We start from the raw sequence: 9,459 nt of genomic DNA, 5'->3' as shown, positions 1-9,459 counted from the left end.
TTTAAAAATAATTTTTTTTATAAATAAAATAAGTATATTATAAAATACATTGAATAATTTTGGCAACTTCAGCCGCAAAAAGAAATTTTGTATCTTTCCTAACCATTTTACATATTTAATGAAGCTATATTGTGAATATTTTAAAATTTCAATAAAATTATAATTAATTATAGATAAAAACGCATGCTAAATAGAGTGACAACGAGTCAGGTCGAATTTCGCACTATCCAAATTCGTATCCGAACCTAAAGACTGTTCGGGTGTTAAAATAACACTCACGCATATATATATATATATATATATATATATATATATATATATATATATATATATATATATATATATATATATATATATATATATTTCGGGTTTCAGGTGCGTGTTTCATACTACCCAAACTCGCACCTCAATATGGGTTGAGATCCTCTCCATTTCTTTAAAGAAATGAAAGACTCCATTACTATAGTTTTGAGTAAATAAAATTAAATAAATGTGAAATAAATGTCATATGTCATAAAAATACGTGCTATTTACATACAAAATTATAATAATGGAGAAAATAGAAAAAGAGAAAAATAGAAAGAATCCTGACCCATGAAATATCATATTGCACTCAAACCCAATCAACTTGAATACGGATACGGATGGGTCTTGCGGGTTTGAGTGTGCTACCCTAATGCTAAACATAATATAAAATAAAAAGTCTTGCGGGTTTGAGTGTGCTACCCTAATGCTAAACATAATATAAAATAAAAAATAGAAAACTGAATGCAAAGTAAGGAACTAATGGAAATTGGTACAAAATAAATCAATTAACGCAGAAAAAAAATCAATTGATAAAAAAAAACAAAATTTAAATGTATACTTTCATTGAATACGTATAATCCTCTAATACAGTTGGTTAGTGTTATATGTGATGAAGGTATTCTAATTGGATATAACAAAACACCATTCGTCATATTCTAACAAATCTAACGATTTCTCAGAGGTGGTAAGCATCTCTTCCGGCCAACAATCTAGTAGGTTTTTTTCTTGTGATAAAAAACAATAGTCAGCTTCTATTGAACTGTAAGGCAATGTTGTAACAGTTGAAGAACTCCAATTTGAAAACCCAAAGTGAGTAACTGGAGAAGTTGATGAAAACGTTGACTCCTTAACCGAAGAAACAGTTTCATCATCCGATATAAAAGGGTGTTTCAAAAGCATCTCAGCACTCCATCTTTTCAGTGGATCCCTAACAAGACATTTTTCAAGAAAATCTTTTGCTTCTTCTGATATTTTTTCTGGAATCAATGGTACTTCTTTGCTAACCCCAATATGAACCAACAACTTCAACGGGTCTGTGTTGTAACTTATATCCCATGCGGGTTCTCCGGTAAGAATCTCCAAAACAGTGCAACCGAGAGCCCAGATATCTACGGGAGATTCATACACATTGTCCATCACGGCTTCCGGTGACATAAACATTGGAGTTCCTTTGCATTTCATCTTTTTATCTTCTTCCACTCCCATCTCTTTTGCAAGACCGAAATCTGATATCTTAACGTTGTCGTTGTCGAATACGAGAATGTTTGGTGGTTTCAAATCACAATGAACAAAACCGTTTTCGTGAATATACTTGAGGCCTTTAACCACGGATCTTGTGTAGCGACGAACGAGTTTTTCGGGGAGCTTACCGTCGTAATTCTTGAGTTGATCATTGAGAGTTCCGCAATTTGCATATTCTAGAAAAATATTGTAATACTCTTCTCCGTTTTCAATAGTTAAATCGTGACCAAAACAGTGAATAATGTGTGGGCATGATCTTAAACGTTCCAATATATTTTTCTCCTTTTGGAGTGAAAGAGAATGGGAGAATTCACATGATTTGACGGCAGTGAGAGACGGAATGTTAACGGAGGGTTTAATGTGTTTGGCTAAATTGACCGTGGCAAAACTTCCACTGCCTAAGAAGTCTCCACGAACCCAATTCATGGCTGCTTTGAAGTTTAGTGTGTATACTTTTTTTGAGAAAGAAGTAAAGTTTGAAATAAGGTTTGAAAAGTAAGGTTTCTTATTTATATAAGTTAATTGTTATAAATATGCGAAAATTATGCTTCTAAAGATTTTAATTTCATAACTAACTCGTAGTGTGATAAGGAGTACTATGTGGTTGTTCTGTTAACTCATATTTTATACCAGGACTTCTTGATTCTAGATCATGACAGTTTAAGTTTGAAACTCAATATTCGGATATGGATTAGAGTTTTAGACCCAATGAATGATATATTTTTAGATGTACATTAATTAACCAATTTTTTATTTTCAATTAACTAATTTTAGTTTACCATTTAAATTTATTTTTTAATGTCAAAATACAAATACTTTGTGGGAAGTAGGAAATTAGGGTTTGTTGAATTAATTTTCTTTTTTAGATTTAAAAAATAACTTTTAAAAATTTGTTGTGAAAATTTGTTTTAAGAAAAAACTAAAAAATTTCTATTTGGTAATCAATCTTTAAAAACGGTTTTTAAAATAAAATAAAATAAGAAAACTCATTTGGTTTTCAATATTTTTAAAACACTTTGAGAGATGAGAAAATTAGAAAATCTATTTGATATTTTTATTTCAAAAATTGTATATTATATATAGAAAGTTAAATTATTAAAACTAAGAGCTAAACTAGTAACAAACCCGTGCGTTCGCACGGGTTCTAGTGCGGGACGCGCATTTGTTTCAAATGTATATTTTTTATTAGAAAAATATTTTGTACATGTGAAAAATAATAATTAAATGTATAGAAAAATATCTGGTATCCGTGAAAAAATAATAATTGAATATATAGAAAAATGTCTTATATCTGTGAAAAAAATAATATTGAATGCATAGAAAAAATTTCGGTATCTGTGAAAAAATAATAATTGATTGTTTAGAAAAATGTTTGGTACCCGTAAAAAAATAATAATTGAATGTTTAAAAAAAATGTGGTACCCGTGAAAAAATAATAACTGAATGTATAAAAAAAATGTCTGGTACCCGTGAAAATAATAATAATTGAATTTTTAGAAAAATGTATGTTACCTGTGAAAAAATAATAATTATACACATAGAAAATGTTCGGTACCCGTGAAAAAATAATAATTGAATATTTAGAAAAATGTCTGGTATCCGTGAAAAAATAATAATCTAAATATATAGAAAAATTTCCGATACCCGTAAAAAAAATTAAATATATAGAAAACTGTCTAGTACTCGTGAAAAAATAATAATTGAATGTATAGAAAAGAGTCTGGTACATGTGAAAAAAATAATAATTGAATGCATAGAAAAAATTTCAGTACCTGTGAAAAAATAATAATTGATTGTTTAGAAAAATGTTTGGTACCCGTAAAAAAATAATAATTGAATGTTTAAAAAAAATGTCTGGTACCCATGAAAAAATAATAACTGAATGTATAGAAAAATGTTTGGTGCCCGTGAAAAAAATAATAATTGAATGTTTAGAAAAATGTCTGGTACCTATGAAAAAATAATAATTAAAGATATAGAAAATGTTCGGTACTCGTGAAAAAATAATAATTAAATGTTTAGAAAAATATTTGATACCCGTGAAAAAATAATAATCTAAATATATAGAAAAATGTATGATAACCTTACAAAAGTAATAGTTAAATGTATAAAAAAACATCTAGTATCCATAAAAAAACATCTTGTGAATACATTCTTATAACTTTGTGAGTTACAATTATTCGCTACACTTTTTCCAAAGTTGAATGAGTTACAATTAGAAATAATTTATGTTTAAATAGCTAAATTTTAAGTGATTATTTAACAATGACTTGGAACAAAATAAAATATAGGTCTTAATATTTTAAAAAAATCTAACAGAATTTTCCAACTCAATTATTAATGGTCAATTTCGGTAAAATAATAATAGTGTATTTAATTAAAAACTTAATTAAATATATAAATTTTCTTAACCTAGCTCGCCACGCTAGGGGCTGCCAAACAGATTGAAAATAGTTGTATGATTTTAATCCTATTATTGTATTTGAATACATCAAGTTTATATGAATGTAAATAGAAAAAGAGGATCCACGTGTGTTCTAATATTGCTAATATTCAAGAGGAGCATAGTAATGGGAAAACCATTACTTTCAGCGATCCGCCTGATTTAAACCATCCGATCCGTGGGTTATTTTGTGCAATTGGATCCGGTCGGATTGATTTAGTTATTTAATTTGGATATTATAGATTTATTTTGGTCGGACTCTGATGAATATTTTGGATCCATCAAAAACTGAATCCGACCGAACTCAATTAATATTTATTTTATTTATTTTTATTACCATAAGACTAATATATTATAAAAATAAAATTCACAATATTGTCAAATTATTATCATTTTCAAAGTTTAACGTTGTTTTATCACACTAATATAATAAACATGTAGTATAAAATTTTAGATGTTATTTAGTTTGTAGTTTAAAATGTGATAATGACCAAACTAATATCAATAAATGTTATCAAATAATAATAATAATAATAATAATAATAATAATAATAATAATAATAATAATAATAATCAATAATATAAATATTTTTTTTTACAAATCAATAATATAAATAGTTATTCTTTAATTATTCTAAAATTTTGTTTATTTTTTTACAATTAAAAAAATGAATATGTGAAATTTTATTAAAAAATAGTTATTTTAATGAGTTTATTTTAATAAATATTAAATTGATAAAACTCATCCGACTTACCCGCTTAATTGATTTAATCGAATTTGACGAAAATCAAAACTTTTTTTTTGTCAAAATTGGGTCATTAAAATGAAATCGCAGTTTACGTCAAATTTAAGTTTTAGGCCCGAATCAACAAAAACCGACTGATTGTCCACCCCTACTTTCAGTTTCATCACACTTGGCATAAACCTGGGAAAGAACCAAGACTTTAAATGTAAAATCTACTTTTGATAATAATTTATCTGGTCATGACGTGTATTTTGTCGAAAAATTAGAGTAAAATCAGTAAAAAAATGAGCAAATATAAAACAAAATGCCAAAAAAAAAAGAAAAAATTACTATGTATGAAGAAATAGGGACTTAGTGAAAAAGCATATGATTTAATAGGCTGGAAATTTCTCGACTATATGATGGAGACAACGGGGTTCAATGTAAAATGGAGAAAATGGATTAATGATTGCTTGCAAACATCTTCTGTTTCAGTGTTGGTAAACAAAAGTCCTACAAAAGAAATTTCGATAAGGAGACGATTGAGACAAGGGGATCCCTTGTCCCCTTTCTTATTCCTTATAGCGGCATAAGGTATTAATCTAATGATTGCCAACAACAGTCATAGGAGTCTATTTGATGGATATGAGTTTGGAAATGAGGAGGTGAAAGTATCCTATATCCAATATGCAGACGATATTTTTGTTGTCCGTAAAAGAAGCTGGAAGAATGTCTGGGCAATAAAAAAACCCTACAACTGTTCGAATTGGTGTCAATACCGAAAGTAAGCTTCCATAAAAGCTCATTACTTAGTGTAAATACTCAATGAAAATGATTGGAGGAAGCGGCGCCGAATTTCAATTGTATGGTGGGAGGAACTCCTTTCAAATATTTAGGGATCTCTGTTGGAGGCAACCATCGTAGGAATGGTGTTTGGAAACCGGGGATTGACATAGTGAGAGGTATATTAGTGTTCTAGAGCAATAAACATCTCTCGATTGGCGGTCGTATTATCCTCTTAAAGTCAGTATTGTCCGCGCTACCAAACTATTATCTTTCTTTTTTTTAAGACTCCATCAGATATTATCTTAAAACTAGAACCTCTATTTAAGAATATTTTTATGGGGTGGGAGATTTGAATAGAGAAAATGAATTGAAATAAAAACTTAAAGACTTTTAATTTAGCGTTGTTAGAAAAGTGGAAACGGAGGTTCCTAATAGAGAAAAATATGTTATGGATTAGAATTTTGGAGTGTAAGTATGAGGGAATAGGCGTGGTTGAGCTAAGATTCTTAACCTTAGCTCCCTGTGGATGAGAGATATGTAATTGTTAGACAAAGGAAGGAAGTTTTAGAAAACAGTGGGTAGAAAACAACTTAGCTAAAGACGTTGGTGACGGAACTGAAACATCATTCTAGGAGGACCCTTGGATAGATGGGAGAAGTATAAGGAATAAATACCCTGATTTGTATAGGTTGTCAAAAGAAAAAGAAATTTCATTGAGGGAGAGGTTAAGAGTGGGAGTAGGGTTTTGGTTTATAATGGTGATTGGGAGAGTAGACTGGAGGGGGAAAACGTTAAGAGTGAGGGGGAAATTAAAGAAAGGATCTTGAGAATTTTAGTTAATGTCAAAGACACATGAAGGTGATATAAGAATGTGCAGTCGGTTAAAGAAGCTTATTTTGTGATCATGGAAGGGATGGTTACTGACAAAGAGGAAAATACAGAGTTGGCAGCTGTTTTAAACAAAATCGTCCCGCTAAAATTCTCGGTGCTGGCGTGGACAATTTGGAAAAACAAAATTCTAAGTAGAGACAACTTAGTTAGAAGGGGAATCTTAGTTGAATCTCAAAATCCATGTCCTCATGGATGCAGGAGAGAGAAAAATGTCGATCACATTTTCTTCGAATGTTCTTCTGCTTTGGTTGTATGGAGCAATGTCCTAAGATGACTATATTTCACTTACGTTTCTCACAATTATGCAGTGCATAATTTTGTCCCTTTTGCACCAAAACTTAGTCAAAATTGCTATTTTTTCAAAAATTTGTATTTTAAAAATAATTTTTTATGAAAATCTATTTGAAATAATTTCAAAATTAGGTAATTTTTTGAAATTTTGATATCCAAAATATTTTTCCATAAATAGATAAAATACCGAAAATCACATTTTAAAAATAACTATTCAAAATAAATTTTTGTTTGAAGCTTTTATTAAAGTTTTTTTTTTAAATTTTTTGTTACAAAATTATGTAACACTATAACAATCATTTAAAAAAAAAACGTCAAAACAAACGGCCCTGAGCCTTGTAGGTAGCGTTTGGGTGGTTGGTAGGTGTTTTCGCTTATAGAATTAACTCCCATGACTTATGTGAGATTTGTCGTAGTTTTGCCGTAGAGATGGACATAGGATAGATTGTTTCATGAAGTAAGGCCGGGTGTTCTCTGTTAATGTCATCTTATTGCCTGTCTTTTTGGTGAAAACTGCACTTGCCCGGTTGGAATTAATAAGATGCGCAAAGTCAGCTCCACAGTTTCAATTTGTTTGGTTGAATGGTTGGGAGAAGACGTTATTGTATTAGCTTTGTATGTTTTTGCAAGTTATGTTATAATCTGAATATTCCAGTGTCTATTCCGAATTCATTCAATCATTAGTTCGGGTCTCTCTTGGAGTTTTGCTGTGCATTTGATTGCAGAGTACCGGTGTCTATTCCGAATTCATTCAATTATTAGTTTGGGCCTGCCTTGGAGTATTGTTGTGCATTTGACTGCGGAGTAAAGGATGCCATGTCTAGGCCGGGCTACTGTGGTTGGGTGTTTGCGCGGGATTATAATAGAACAGTGTTGGAAATGACTGGAAATTTAGTGAGGGGATTAGGCTTTGAAGTCTAGGATCAGCTTTGGCGGTGTTTGCGTGATTCCAGTTGCTGCTTCATAAGAATTACCACTTGTGAAGTGGCTTGGTTGTGGTGAATTTTTCGACCGAATAAGTAGGCTCGTGCTGTGAGTATTGAAGGCCTGCTTTGTTATCGTTCTGTTGTTATACAACTTCTTTACCGTTGGACCTTTGCTTAGATTGTTAGAGTTTGGAGTCATTTGAAAAAATGTTATAACCATTCTTCAATTCTGCTCTGGTGTATTTTAAATTGGTGTTTGTGTTTGTCACAGACAATTTTGTATAGTCTTATTTTGGCCTTCCAAAAAAATAATAAATAAATGGTGGATATAACTAACTTAGGCAATAATTAAAGTCATTACAATTTTTGGTTTATACAAACATATAAACGAGTTGCCATGAACTAAACACAAAATACAAACACATCCATTTCTTCGGAAGAACCCATCATACACAAAAATAAACCACAGTTTGAAATCCACTCAGTGTTCAAAGTTCAAACACATAGTACACAATATGCTGCTAACCCAAATTAAGCACAGCTAATAACACTTTAATCAACTTAACAATAAGCTAACACAAACTTCACCTAACTTAAAATTTCAATTAATTCTCGATCTGAGAATAGAATAAAAAAAACAAAACCTCATGATTTCATTTTCATCTCCTGCATCTCGTGATAGCAGAACAGCCTCTAGTATAAGGATGGACAGGTCCTCTAGCTTCATAACACTTGTGAGTATAATAAGATCTACCAGAACGAGGAGGACAAGGGATTCTGTTAGCCGCAAGAGCACCGTACGAGATATAGTATTTTACTCTACTCCAGAACAAAGATCTTCGACTGAAATCATCACTGTCCATGTCTTCTTCATTGTAAAGTGATTGCATTGTTGTCGGCCATTCTAGAACATCTGAACTAAGGTTCAAGGTTGTTGTCTCTTCGATCTGTGCTTCAACGTGAGTGTTGATGATGGTGAAGAGAGTGAGAGATAGTAGAATGGTTAGAATGAGATTGAGATTGAGAGAAGTAGAGAAAGCCATGATGATGATAAGAAGAAGAAGAGTGAGAAAATTATGATGTTTTTGTTTTGTTTAGTTTTGTGAGGGAAAAGGAAAAGTGCTTTTGTTGAGAGAGGACTGAGACAGAGACAAGAACCAAAGTCACATGTTGTTGTAAGCGCCAAAGGTGGGAACCTTAATTGTTTACAGCTGTTATTCATCAATGTTTCCATCAACTGTGCCTCTACGATACCTGTTCTATCCTGTGTGTTAAGGTCCATGATAAGAGACTGTGATTAATTATTTACGACGTCGTTTTAAGGGATGTACGGTGTGAAAACGGTGTTTTTGATGAATCGGACGGTGATGAGAAAAGGGGTGTAATGTATAGGTTGTGATGGAGAGTATTGTAGAATCTCTTGCGTTTTACCATATGTGACGGTTTTGAGTAAAGACGCCGCGGATGCGACTGGGATCAGCGGTGATTTTAAAAGCCTCTAATTGTGCACCTAACTTCCCTACACTTTATCTCATTATTTTTGGGTTTATTTTTTATTTTTTAATATCTTTTTTCAAAACTACTCTAAAAATGAAGTTTTTATATTGAATAATGTTATTTTTACACCCATATTATACACTAATATTTACACCAAATATTGTTCACCGAATATGAAAAGTGTTTTTTAAAATAAAATAATAATACTTATTTTTATTTTTAAAATTACGGACGGCACTATTCATATACGGACGTGGATTAACCAATTTCATTACTGCATTAACCAAGTTTTTACACTGCATTAACCAAGTTTGATGACTGCTAAAAATTATTTTTAATATATGGATGTTGT

General features: G+C 30.9%; 2 protein-coding genes across 2 annotated transcripts; both read right to left on the bottom strand.

The window, feature by feature from the left end:
* Positions 1–927: 927 nt before the first annotated feature.
* LOC131634356 (mitogen-activated protein kinase kinase kinase 20-like) lies at positions 928–1,974 on the bottom strand. Its single transcript, XM_058905011.1, has one exon. The coding sequence runs from the start codon at positions 1,972–1,974 to the stop codon at positions 928–930; it is 1,047 nt and encodes a 348-aa protein (XP_058760994.1).
* Positions 1,975–7,919: 5,945 nt separating this feature from the next.
* On the bottom strand, positions 7,920–8,784 carry LOC131634339 (protein RALF-like 34). Its single transcript, XM_058904993.1, has one exon. It carries the CDS (start codon positions 8,651–8,653, stop codon positions 8,270–8,272), a length of 384 nt encoding a protein of 127 aa, XP_058760976.1. The 5' UTR covers positions 8,654–8,784; the 3' UTR covers positions 7,920–8,269.
* Positions 8,785–9,459: the final 675 nt, after the last annotated feature.

This window comes from Vicia villosa, unplaced genomic scaffold (assembly GCF_029867415.1).
Source record: "Vicia villosa cultivar HV-30 ecotype Madison, WI unplaced genomic scaffold, Vvil1.0 ctg.001282F_1_1, whole genome shotgun sequence".
Classification (NCBI taxonomy): Eukaryota; Viridiplantae; Streptophyta; class Magnoliopsida; order Fabales; family Fabaceae; genus Vicia; species Vicia villosa.
This window is presented reverse-complemented; position numbering and strand designations above follow the sequence as displayed.

Coding starts and splice junctions, on each gene's coding strand:
- LOC131634356 (XM_058905011.1), bottom strand. CDS start 1,974: ATGAATTGGGTTCGTGGAGACTTCTTAGGCAGTGGAAGTTTTGCCACG.
- LOC131634339 (XM_058904993.1), bottom strand. CDS start 8,653: ATGGCTTTCTCTACTTCTCTCAATCTCAATCTCATTCTAACCATTCTA.